Source organism: Nicotiana tabacum, chromosome 15, assembly GCF_000715075.1.
Source record: "Nicotiana tabacum cultivar K326 chromosome 15, ASM71507v2, whole genome shotgun sequence".
NCBI classification, from domain to species: Eukaryota; Viridiplantae; Streptophyta; class Magnoliopsida; order Solanales; family Solanaceae; genus Nicotiana; species Nicotiana tabacum.
This window is the reverse complement of record NC_134094.1, coordinates 120,855,623-120,869,735: the sequence shown is the minus strand read 5'-3', so window position 1 is coordinate 120,869,735 and position 14,113 is coordinate 120,855,623. Positions and strand designations below refer to the sequence as shown.

Sequence of the window (14,113 nt, the reverse complement as noted above, 5' to 3'; positions counted from 1 at the left end):
AACGAAAACCCAATAGAATTTCTTTTGATTTTAATCCCTAAAATCACATTTGCTTCTTGATCTTTCATTTCAAATTTAGAAGATAAAAATTTCTTAGTCTCATTAACAACATTCACATTAGGGCCAAATATTAACATGTCATTCATATACAGACATATAATCACGCAATCTGATCCTATCATCTTGGAATAAACACAAGTATCAGATACATTAACAATAAAACTATTTCCCACTAATGTGCTATTAAACTTTTCATACCATTGGTTAGGTGCCTGCTTTAGACCATACAGAGACTTTCTCAATTTGCATACTTTATTCTCCTGTTCTTGGATCACAAATCCCTCAGGTTGAAACATATAGATATCTTCCTCTAAATCACCATTTAGAAAAGCCGTTTTAACATCCATTTGATGTATTACTAAATTATGAATAGCGGCTAAAGCAACAAGAGTTCTAATAGTCGCTATCTTCATCACAGGAGAATAAGTGTCAAAGTAATCAATGCCTTTCTTTTGGTTAAAACCCCTAATAACAAGTCTGGCCTTATATTTCGCAATTGTACCATCAAGTCTCATTTTTTTCTTAAATATCCACTTGCTACTTATGGGTTTACAACCTTTAGGCAAATCAGACAAGTCCCAAGTGTGATTAGAAACTATAGAGTCTAATTCACTTTTAATGGCCTCTTTCTAAAAACTAGCATCTATTGACTTTATTGCTTCATTATAAGTCTTAGGGTCTTCTTCTGTTAAATATCTTGACACTAATTCATCACTCAAAATATCAAGATCAATATTTTCAGTCAAGAAAGTAGTGATAAAGTCAGAACCAAAGCTAGCTTCAATTCTACGTCACTTACTCCTTCTAAGTTCATTTTCATGCTCATTAGTAGTAACACTAGAAGAAGGCAACATATGAGAATTAATAGACATAGATGTATAAGCATTATTAGGCACATCATTAGGCAAATTATTTTTTAATGGAAAAATATGCTCAAAAAATTCTGCATATCTAGATTCATAAAATAGAACTATCATTCAAATACATAAATCTATACGCAACACTATTTTGAGCATAACCAATAAAAATAGCATTAAACTCTTAGGTCCAACAGTTACTTATTTAAAATCAGGTAGACCAACCTTAGCCAAACACCCGCACACTTTCAGAATTTTCAAGTTAGGGGCAAACCCTTTCCATAACTCATATGGGGTTTATCTAACTTCTTTGAGGGACTTTATTAAGAACATAATATGCAGATAAAATAGCTTCTCCCACATATTATCAGATAAACCCGAACTCAAAAGCATAGAATTCATAATTTCCTTAAGGGTTCTATTTTTTCGTTTGCCTATACCATTTTGTTGGGGAGTATAGTGAGCATTAACCTCATGTATAATATTATTTTTCTTACAAAAGTCTTCTAGAGTATTAGTAGTATATTCACTACTCCTGTCAGACCTAAGTCTCTTAATTTTTCTGTCAAATTGATTTTTCACTTCTGCCTTGTATTTCAAAAACATGCTTTCAGCTTCATCTTTTGACTTAAGAAGATATACCTTAGTGTATCTAGAAAAGTCATCCACAAAGGTGATGTAGTATTTCTTTTCACCCTTACAAACAGTGTTCTTGAAATATGCTAAGTCTGAATGCACTAGTTCAAGCAATTATGTCTTTCTACTAGTTACATTCTTAAAAGGCTTTTTGGTATATTTTGCTTCTACACAAATAGGACAGTTAGAAAAATTATTAACATTAACTGTAGGAATTAATTCCAGTTTTCTAAGTCTTTTAATAGAAGAAATATTAACATGACCTAGTCTACCATGCCACAAATCAATAAACTCAACAATATAAGCAGAATTTAAAGTACTTGCATTATTAGTAATCTCTTGAGCAATGTTCAGTACAAATAAACCCCCACTAAGGTAACCCTTACCAACAAAGTCTCCCCCACAAGAAATAATAACTTTATCAGATTCAAAAATAAGTTTAAGACCTGCTTTGTTGAGAAGCACACCAGAAACTAAGTTTCTACGAAGGGAGGGTACATACAGAATATTGTTCAAGGCTAAGATTTTTCCAGAAGTTAACTTAAGGAGAATTTTTCTTTTACCCATAACTCCGGCTGTAGTGGAGTTACCCATGTAAGCACACTCGCCATCAGCAGATTCCTCAAAGTCGTGAAACAACTCCTTGTTGGCGCAGAGGTGCCTTAAAGCGCCTGTGTCCAGTATCCAATCAGTCTTTTTAGCCACCATGTCCGCCTCAATGACCACAACAACAATGACATCACCACCCTCAGTAAGGTTAGCTTGGACTGGAGATTTTTCACCCTGCTCTGAGCTTTGTCATTGTCTCTGGTTACACTGAAAAGCCTTGTGACCAATTTTGCCGCAGACATAGCAAGGTCCTTTCGACTTTTGAATATGTCCCTCCGGCTTGTTGAAGTAATTTTGCTTCTTCACATGTCCTTTCTTCTGTTTTCCTTTAAACATATCTTTCACAAAAGTACTAGAAGACTCCACAAGGTTAGCTTTAGAAGAATTAAGATAGAGAGATTTCATCTTATCCTTAAGCCGTTCAGACTCTTCATCTTTGAGACAGTTTGCTTTCTTAGTCCTCATATGAATGATTAGTTCTTGAAGAGTTAAGTTTTTCTTCTTATGTTTGAGTTGACTCCTGTAATCACTCCAAGAAGGTGGAACCTTTTCAAGTAGAACATTAGCCTGAAGAATCTCACACATTGTAACGACCCGACTTGTCATTTTAAAGATTAGCCTCCCGTTCAACGACTTAAGGTCATGTGCAACTTTATGATATGTATTATGACTTGCGTGTGTGATCGAGTTTGGTCTTCGGATGATTCGGGATTATATTGAAAGAACAATTCTTATTTTTGAAGCTTAAATGAAAAGAGTTTACCAGAGTTGGACTTTTGAGTAAACGACCCTGGAATAGAGTTTTGATTATTCCAATAGCTTCGTATAGTGATTTTGGACTTAGGAGTGTGTCCGAAAAATTATTTGGAAACCCGTAGTTAAATTATGCTTGAAATGGCGAAGATAGAAAGTTTAAGTTGCAAGTTTGACCGGGGAGTTGATTTTTTGATATCGGGGTCGGAATGCAGTTCTGAAAATTTTTATAGGTCTGTTATGTTATTTATGACTTGTGTGCAAAATTTGAGGTCAATCGGACTTGATTTGATAGGTTTCGGCATCGAATATAGAAGTTGAAATTTTTTAGTTTCATTAAGCTTGAATTTGGGTATGATTCATGGTTTTAGCGTTGTTTGATGTGATTTGAGGTTTCGACTAAGTCCTTAATATGTTTTGAGACTTGTTGGTATGTTCGGACGGGGTTCCGAGTGGCTAGGGTGAGTTTCGGGGAGGAGGGGGGTTTCGGACCATTTCTAGGCCATTTTTAGTTGCTGGTTTTTTGCCACAGAGGTATGCATCGCTATCGCGGACAAACGGTCGCCATCGCGAAGAGCAATTTTGCTATTTGGACACTGTGAATCGCGATCGCGGAAGCCTTTTCGCGATCGCGTAGAGGAAAATCCTGCTGCACTGACCCGACTTTGGAAGCTTTTATCTCGCAATCTATAAGGAATTTGGAGATGATTCAAAAATTAAAGTTGTAGCCCTTTGTGTCTAGTTTTCAGAAAATTAAACCATTTGGCATTTGGAGTTGTGTACAAAAAGGTATGGTTGATATACTACAGGCTAACTTTGGCAGCTTATATCTCATAATCTATAAGGTACTGGGAGATAAGAAAACCATGAAAGTTGTAGCCATTGATGTCTAGTTTTCAGAAAGTTAAACCATTTGCAATTTGAAGTTTTTTACAAAATGTTATGACCATTATACTAGAGGTTGTCTGGAAGAGCTAGGCACTTGCTCTTCGCGATCGCGAAGCATTTTTCGCGATCGCAAAATTTAAATTTTAGGCTGAGAAAAGTTGTGCTTCGCGATCACGAAGTATTTTCCGCAATCGCAAAGAGTAAATACCTGGGTAGTAGCTATATTTTGAGGTTTCAGCCATTTTTAACATATTTGGAGCTATGAAGCTCGGATTGAAGCGATCTTTTAGGCGATTTTTACCATATGGATTAGGGTAAGTGTTCTATATCCTAAAGTATTTATATTTCATGAATATATGATTATATGCATCGTTTAATTCGGATTTTAATGGAAGAAATCAAGATTTTGGCAAAATCTTCTAAAAACAAAAATTTAAGATTTGGAGGTCGAGTTTTTATCGAAATTTGATAAAATTGGTATGGTTGAACTCGTATCGGAATGGATATTCAGATTTCATAAAAATTATGCCGGGTTCCGAGAGGCGGGTCCCACATTGACTTTTGTTGACTTTTTGAAATAAATTTTTAAATCGGCATATTATTATCCGAAATTATTTCTGATGAATTTTAATGAAGTTGTACAATTAATTTGGATAGATTTGAGTTGTCCGGAGGTCAATTCAAACAAGAAAGCATTTTCGAAATATCGGCATAACTTCAAAAAGGTAAGTATCTTGCATAACCTTGAGTGGGAGAATTACCCTTTAGGCATCGAGTCTTATGTGGCATTTGTGAAATGTGAAAAGCCGTGTACGCGAGGTGACGAGTACGTACTCGAGCTTATATGTGCAAAATTTATTGAGTTAACGTCTTGGACATATTGTGTAGTAAATTGAAATAGTAAATTGAATAATTATTGGCATTTATTTAATCATCTATTTGTCATGCCTCAAATCACATTTATTGAATTTATTTTTATATGACAATTTGATGTAATTATTACTTGTATATTTATGTGAATTTCATGAGTTTGATGGTTTGATATTTCTTGGAATTTAATTTTATTATGGATTTTTCCTCTGCAAATATTTAATTAAGCAAGCTTAAGAAGAAGTATTAATATAATTATCAAAATTTGGATTAATGAAGGTGTTGCCCTATGCTGATTATATTCTATCTCTGTTGATTATTTTTGAGGTTTTATATACATTGTGTGGAGCCTTGGGTTATTTGTTGTGAAATTAATTGATTTTGTTATATCATTAGAATTGGTTATGGCCATTGGATAAATTGTGATATGAATTGATTTTGTTACGTTACCGTGATAATATTCCGTGTAAATTGTTATGTTAATTGAATTATTATTTTGAGGATATAAGGGTAGCATTTCACTGTTGATATTATGTGGGTATAAGGGTGGCATTTCACTATTGTTATGTGTGTTGGATATTATCTGGGTGGAGCGATAAGGGTGGCTATAGGAGAGATAAGGGTGGCTATAGGAGCGATAAGGGTGGCTATTGATATTGTCAGGGCAGAGGGATAAGGGAGGCTATAATAGGAGTGATAAGGGTGGCTATAGGAGAGATAAGGGTGGCTATTATCAGGGATGATATGTGATGGGGTGGAGTTGTTGCGTTGGTAATTTTTATGTGATGTTGTGATTTTCCTTGTGTTTACTTTTATACCTTGTGTAATTTGTCTTGTTGTTGGTAAATTGATAACAATCTGATTTATGTTGAGATTGGGGGCCCGCGGCTATTGTCAGGCGGATTATGAAGAGAAATGTGGGTACGAGGTGCCGTGAGTAAATAATGATGATATTGGCACGTGAATTGTCCGTGCAGTTGTGATATGAAATGTGGGCACGAGGTTACATGATTAAATGATAATGATATTTGGCACGTGAGTTGTCCGTGCGGTTGTGATAGAGAAATTGGCACGATGTGCCGTGGAAATATGAAATTGGGCTGAGACTCGTACTTTATGATTTTGAAATAAGGTGTCACAGGGTGACTTTTATTCGAAAGATATTCATTTGAAGGAATTATATTTGAAAAGGATTTATTTGAAAGATATTTATTTGAAGGGAGTATATTCGAAATATATTTATTGAAAAGTATTATATCCTGAAGAGTATTATTTGAGAAGCATACAGACGAAAGATTTATATTTGAAGGACTTGATTTAATTGGGTGTACTTGTATTTATTATTTGTTGAGCAATATTAATGGTGTTCTTGTTGCCCTGTTGTGCATACCACTGGTTGATTTGTGTTGCCTTTATTGTTATTTATTTTCTATTACTTTGTATACTATATTGCACATGTTATTAGACTAGTGAGTGTCTTGACTGTACCTCGTCACTACTCCACTGAGGTTAGTCTTGATACTTACTGGGTATCAACCGTGGTGTACTCATACTACACTTCTGCACATTTCTGTGCAGAGCCAGGTATTGAAGATATCATACTCGGACAGAGTTAGAGTGGGATCGCAAGGATTCAAGGTAGAGGTGCTTGGTCGTCGCAGTTTCTTGGAGTCTTTCCATTTTATTGTACTGTTAATTATTATTCAAACAGTATTGAGTATTCGATCCTTGAGATCATTTCATGTATTCAGTTAGAGTTCGTGACTCAGTATTACCAGTCTTGGGAGGTTGTTTGTTGAATATTTTCGATGTTGGTTTCGACACTTGTATTAAATTATATGTTTTTAAAAAAATGGCTTGAAATATAATTATAATTGGCTTACCTAGTCGTGACACACATCTCCATGCCTTCGTTCAAAACATCAGCAGTCAAGTTCTCATACTCGTGAACATGTTCCATGATCGGCTTATCAGCAACCATCTGAAACTTGATCCACTTTCCAACCACATACTTCTTTTTTCTTGCGCCATCTGCACCATATTTCTTTTCCAAACTGTCCCATATGACTTTAGCAGATTTATAATTTACAAACAAATCAAAGAGAGGGTTAGTCATATGATGAGGCACTTGCTCCACCTCTAGAACCAAATTATTTGGAAAAGGCCCTAACTGATATTAGAAAGGCTATGGATACTTTTGCTGACCTCATGGCTATGCAGACCCAACAGAACCTTCAAGTTGGTATTCAGGCACTCCAACAAGGAGGGATGAGAGCACAGCGGTTGAGGACATGGCACAGTTGGCCATGAAATTTGTGAGACTTGAGCCGCCAGTTTTCACTGGTACATATCCCAGTGCAGACCCTCAGGACTTCTTGGAGGAAGTTGAGAAAGCTACTACTTTGCTAGGAGTTAAAGACTACCGGGTGGTTCGATTGGCGACCTGCCAGTTGAAAGATATTGTTGACCTCTAGTTCAAAGGGGTAGAGAAAAGTCGACCGGAGGATGCACCTCCAATGATTTGGGCAGAATTTAAGAAGATCTTCATTAAGAAGTGGTTACCACCAGGAGTGAGAGCCGCCCTTGAGATATTGTTTTAGACCTTAAAGAAGGATACCATGACTGTCCTTGAGTATAACATCAAATTCGAGAAGTTATCCCGTTATGCTCCCCACCCCATCCCCACCGAGGATGAGAAGATTAATTGCTTTGCTCGTGGCTTGATTCCAGGCATCAGAAAAGATACGACTGGTGGGAGAAGAAACACTACCTTTACTGACTTTGTTGATCTAGCAATGGATCTCGAGAGGATTCATCAGGAAGAGAGGGCAAACAGGGAGCAGAACAAAAAGGCCCGTACTTTTGGCACTTTCAATGCAGTGCCTAATTCGGGCAAGGGGTAAAGCATCAAAGGGCCATCTGGCCCACCGCAGTCTAGGATGCAGACAACTTCCAATAGCCCTCCAGTGGCATATAGTACTAGACAGGGAGGCCAGTCTAGGCCCGTTCAAAGTGACCATCGTACTGCACAACATGCTCAAAGTAGTGTGGGTTCTGTAACGACCAGGCCTAGTGTTACCAAGGGACCCCGTGGTCCGTGCTATGGTTGCGGGTTGATGGGTCATATCCAAAAGTTTTGCCCTAATGGAAAACAGGGTTCGAGAGCTCATCTGACACCTTCTATGGCTACTACGTCAGTTGCACCACCCCCACCTAGGGGTAATGGAGCCCACAATAGGTGTAATACAGGAAAGGTGCCGCATACACCTACTACTTCCCAGGGGACTCATCCTCGTTTCTATGCCATGCCTACTCGCCCTATTGCACAAGCTTTAGATATTGTCGTCACAGGTACACTTACCGTTTGTGCTCTAGATGCTTATGATATTATGGATCATAGATCTACTTTTTCCTATGTTACTCCGAACTTTGCTTTGGATTTTGGATTTGATCCAGAACAACTACTTGAACCATTTTCTGTGTCGACTCCGGTGGGAGATTCTGTTATTGCCTCCCGCGTCTATAGGGATTGTGTAATTATAATTCAAGATCGAGAGACTACGGCAGGCCTCATTGAGTTAGAAATGATTGACTTTGATGCGATTATGGGAATAGATTGGTTATACAAGTATTACGCCATTCTTGATTGTCGTGCTAAAGTGGTCAATTTTGAGTTTCCAAATAAGCTAGTTCGTGAGTGGAAAGGCAATACTGCTGAGCCTCGAGGTAAATTTATTCCATACCTTAAGGCGAATAAGATGATCACGAAGGGATGTCTTTATCATTTAGTCAGAGTCATTGACACAACTGCAGAGGTGACAAGCATTTAGTTTGTGCCAATTGTTAACGAGTTTCCTGATGTTTTTCCTGATGAGATTCCGGGTATTCTACCAGATCGGGTTATCGACTTTGGGAAAGATGTGGTTCCAGATACGCAACTGATATTTATTCCCCCATACCGAATGGCTCCAGCCGAGTTAAGAGAATTGAAGGAGCAATTGAAAGATTTACTGGATAAAAGGTTTATTAGACCTAGTGTATCACCTTGGGATGCGCTAATATTGTTTGTGAAAAAGAAAGATGGTTCTTTGAGGATGTATATTGACTACAGGCAACTTAACAAAGTGACCATCAAGAATAGGTATCTATTACCTCGAATAGATGTCATGTTTGACCAGTTGCAAAGGGAGAAGTTCTTCTCGAAGATTGATTTAAGGTCGGGGGTATCATCAGTTGAAACTTCGAGAGAAGGATATTCTCAAAACGGCTTTTCGGACCCGCTACGAGCATTATGAATTTTAGGCGATTTCATTTGGGCTGACAAATGCACCGGCAACTTTTATGGATCTAATGAATTGGGTTTTCAAACCATTTCTTGACAAATTCGTGATTGTTTTCATTGATGACATATTAGTCTATTCGCGAAGTCAAGAGGAGCATGCCAATCATTTGAGAATAGTGTTGCAGACGCTTTTGAATAATGAGTTATATGCCAAATTTCTAAGTGTGAATTTTGGCTTGAATCCGTAGCATTCTTGGGTCATGTGGTAACTCGTGAAGGTATTAAGGTTAATCCTCAAAAGATTGAAGCGGTTAAGAGTTAGCCTAGATCAACTACACCGACAGAGATCCGCAGTTTCTTGGGATTAGCGGGCTACTATCGGCGGTTTGTTGAAGGATTTTCTACTCTTGCGTCTCCGTTAACCAAGATGACGCAGAAAGCAGCGGAGTTTCAGTAGTCGGATGCTTGTGAAAGAAGCTTTAATGAGTTGAAAGCTAGATTGACTACAATATCGGTGTTGACCTTGCCAACAGGTTCAGATGACTTTTTAGTGTATTGTGACGCCTCTAGAGTTGGTTTGGGTTGTGTCTTGATGCAGAAAGGTAAGATTATCGCTTATGCTTCTTACTAATTTTTTTTCCTTTGCTTTATGATTAAAAGAAATTAACAACAATATACCGAAGTATCGAATGCCCGCCCCTGCTGAGGTCCTCAGATGCTACAGTTTCTTTTATTGTTTTGGAAAAAGTTCTAATTTGTTTTTGTACTATTAAAAATTATTCCATTTTGGCTTATGTTTTAGAGTCATACGTTGCTACCTACACTGAAAAAGTATAATGTATATATACTGCACTTTTTATATCCGGATTTTCTTTTAATTTTTATATGCCTTCGTTTTTACAGAAGAATTGATGCGATGTTGATTCCTGTCCTATCAACAGTAAGACATAAAAAATCATGAAATAAAGAAAAAGGTACATCATAACGTAGGAAAGAATAAATAAAGTGTAACAAAAAGAGTATCTGATTATTTATTGATTACAAGGTTGGTGGAAATATGAATAAAATCAAGGAGCAAGGTGAGGATTATCAGCAGCGGGGTCAACATTAACCTTACTCCCTCCGGTCACTTTTTGGCTTTCTCACATCTATGTTAAAGAATTCACCTTTTAGTATTAATTAACAATAAAATTTATTATAATAATTCTAATTTGCTTATTGAAAATATAACAAACTATTCCTAGTTACTACAAGGACAACTTTGAAACGAAGAAATTAATTCCTTTTTGATATTTAAAAAAATCAAATATTGTGGATCACAAAACAAATATCAAAAATCACTTAAAGTGGAGCGGAGGGAGTATTATTATCATTAACTTCAACATAATCATCACCTTGAATTCGATCAAGCACAAGGGCCAATCCCATAGCAAAGGCAGCATCAAAACCAGGCTTGACATTTAAAGAAAAAACGTCTGTGCCAAGCACCACATTAGCACAAGCGTCCACTTTACGTCGAATTTCAACAACCGATTCTTTATCTGCATTGAAAAATTTGCAATTCCTCTGTGCAAATGACCCTTCTATCTGGTATTCTTCCACTGGATTATTGTTGTATACCTCTACTGTCACACTTGATCTTCCTATTAAGGAGGATCTTCGTACACTGAATATTGGTTTTTGCCCCTCCATTCTTTCTCCTATGTAGCCTTCCCATCTATGATGCAGACTTGGTCTCTGTTCCAAAAAGAAAAAATAATGAATTAAAATTTTAGATCAGTCTATGCCAACTGTATTTTTCTTTGGTTATAGCTCTAATTGTATTGTCTTTGATTATAGCCCTATAAATATAGTTGTAATAATATGATGTAAACTCTAGTTTAGGAGACTTATTTTCTCCAAAGCATAAGCGGATCTAGTGTAACAACTTGGCTGAAATCACTGGTAGATGAACCCCCGTTGCCACAGCCTAAAACCCTCTTTGTTTGAAGTAGAGAATTACTAATCCTGGCCACCGTTTGTAGTGCCCATAATGGTTTTATATCGACTATATACCTAGGGTTAGGGTTAGATTGTTTAATGGATCATCTTATTAGCTACCATCTACTAGGCCCAAAAGTCTAATTTTTTCAAACAATAGTTAAAAGGAAAAAATTCAAACATCCATGTTGGATAGTACAATTCCTCTATTAATATCAAATTGGCATCTACCAGTTCTGGCCTTTGGTTAGAATAAGTTTAAGTGCAGAGTTAAAAAATATTTTCTTTATGACTCGTGATGTTCTTTGACCACTTTTTTTTGTTAGTACGAGGAAAAATAAATCACGGACATGCAAAGAAAGAAAATTGATGATTTATTAGTACCTTTCGGCGAACAGTGAGAATGCATCTACCAGAGGCATCCATGAGAACGAGTTCGCCCTGGTCACGAGAGTCGGGGCCATAGGTGTCAACTCGGAAGACGAGTTGGCCTTTACAGTCATAAGCAGTAAATCCATCGCCGGTGAAGAAAAGGGAGGTCTTGAGAACTGTGAGATTAGTCTCTTCTTTGTACATGAATGTATCTTCTATAATAGCAGAGCCTTTACCCTTCATTTCTGGTTTAATTTACTTCTGTTTCTCTCTTGAATCGGAGCTTTTATTTATAGGATGATGGGATTCGTTCATTTCTCTTGAGATCAAAGATTGGTATTTAGACAAAAGAAAGAGATGACGTTCATACACTTAAAAAGTAGTCAAAGATAGAAAGAGAGGAGGAATTAATGGGAGAGAACTTTCGGGTTGAAGATATAGTATTTAATTTCTCTTGAGTTATGTTCTATAATTTGGAATCTCTAAGGTAAATATTAAAGAATCTGATTCGATTACGTTTAGAAAAAGTTAGTCCTACGCCTGATTCACCATGAACGTCACTAGGAATATTTAACAAAACTTTAAAACATAGATATTGCACGACCCCAAAATCCAACTAGCCGTGATGCCACCTAACCCAACCCGTTAGGTAAGCCAATTTACAAATATCTGATTCAAATAATATTTAACTGACCCTATTAAACTCCCCAAGGACTAGTAGTATAACCCATGAGCTTCTAAGAATATAATTTACAAAACTGGTATGAAATAATACATAATCTGTTCGAAATGTACATGAACAGATTGTTATAAATCTAAGGCTACCATGAACAAGAGGCAGCTACAACCGGAACGCAAGTACATCTTCAGATCCAGCTCCCAACGAACACAGCAATATCAGCAACCAACATCTGCACGCAAGGTGCATAAGTGTAGTATGAGTACAACCGACCACATGTACTCAATAAGTAACAAACCTAACCTTATGTTGAAAGTAGTGACAAGCTTGCACCAAGGTCAGAGTCCACTCCAATAACCAATAATATCTTATAACAATACAATTTAAAGCAGCACAAGTAATAACTCAATAATAGAATGCTCAGCTCGTATACAATTCCGAAAAATAAACATTTTCTTTTCAAGTATAAAAGTAAAACTCAAATCCTTTTCCGAAAATCACCGAAAATATGAGTAAGTCTGAAAACTATGATTTTTTCAAAAATTCCTTTCAACAATAAATAAGATGTTTCGTTTTCTTTTCACGTAGCCAGTGAAAAATACATCACTATGCCCATATGCCAATATGTGTGAGAAGTCACGAATGACGTGATATCGTACAGCATGAGAAAAATGCATCTCTATGCATGTATGTCAAATGTGCATGTCAATGCGATGCACCTCAGTGATAAAACCATATGCATACTCTCAGAGTATCATTTCACTCAGTCCTCCCAGACACTCAATCCTCACAGTCACTCAATCCTCACAGTCACTCAGCCCTCCCAGTTACTCAATCCTCACAGTCACTCAGCTCTCCAGTCACTCAATCCTCACAGTCACTCAATCCTTCCAAGTCACTCGGCACTCGCGCTCGGCACTCGTACTCAGTAGGTACCTGCGCTCACTAAGGGTGTGTACAGACTCCGGAGGGGCTCCTTCAGCCCAAGTGCTATAACAAAGCCAATCATGGCATAAATCAGTCGCTCATGCTGCGGCGTGTAGCCCGATCCCATAAATAATAATATATATAGCCAATATGGCCTGCTCCGGCGTATAACCCGATCCCATAATCATCCTCACAATCAGGCCATTGGCCTTACTCAGTCATCAATCTCTCCAGTCTCTCGGGCTCACAATGTCATGAAAATCAGCCCAAAAATAATGATACGATGAATCAATAAATAGCAACAGAGACTGAGAGATAATATGAAATGAATGAACATGAATGAGTTTCAAATTTCAATTTAAACAAATTCAACAACAATATGACCTATGTGGGTCTCAATAATACTGGCATATAGCCTCAACATGATTTTTAGCTCAATAGCTCTAGTACGTAGAGATTTTCATGATTTCAGATAAGTTCAGGTAACTACACAGTATCACAGGATTAACGAAATCACAATTCACACGGTGCACGCCCACACGCCCATCATCTAGTATGTGTCACCTCAACACCAAACACATAACATGTATAATTCAGGGTTTATACCCTCAACTCCAAGATTAGAAGAGTTACTTACCTCAATCCGAGCAAATTTTTTATTCCAATAAACCTTTTCCTCGTGATTCGGCCTCCGAACGCCTCGAATATTAATCAAAACAATTCGATACAATCAACACGAGGTATAGGAATCAATTCCATATGAAAATACTAAATTTCACAATAAAAATCCGAAATTAATTCAAAAGTCAACAGTGGGGTCTACGTCTCGGAATCCGACAAAAGTTATAAAATATGAACGCCCATTCAACCACGAGTCCAAACATAAAAAAATTACTAAATTCCGACTCCGATTCGGCCTTCAAACCCTCAAATTAATTTTTGACAAATTTCTATTCCAATCCCCCAAATCATGAAATAAGTACTTGAAATAATGTTAGATTCATGAATAACGGACCAAATCAAGTTAAGATCACTTACCCCAATCCAATTTGTAAAGTTTGCCTCTGAAAATCGCCCAAACCGAGCTCCCCAACTATGTTTATGTCAAAAATAGTCAAAAACCCTGTTTATAGAGCCTCTGGTATTTTCGAGCACCACAGGTAGCGTGGGGCGCTGCCTCTGGCGCACTTTCCAGAATCC

The 14,113-nt window shown here is 37.2% G+C and overlaps 1 protein-coding gene across 1 annotated transcript; it reads right to left on the bottom strand.

The window, feature by feature from the left end:
* Positions 1-9,963: 9,963 nt before the first annotated feature.
* LOC107765680 (protein LURP-one-related 5-like) lies at positions 9,964-11,729 on the bottom strand. Its single transcript, XM_016584349.2, has 2 exons — positions 11,320-11,729; positions 9,964-10,692 (listed from the first exon to the last, which is right to left on the bottom strand). Exons 1-2 carry the CDS (start codon positions 11,548-11,550, stop codon positions 10,297-10,299), a joined length of 627 nt encoding a protein of 208 aa, XP_016439835.1. The 5' UTR covers positions 11,551-11,729; the 3' UTR covers positions 9,964-10,296.
* Between the last annotated feature and the right edge of the window lie 2,384 nt (positions 11,730-14,113).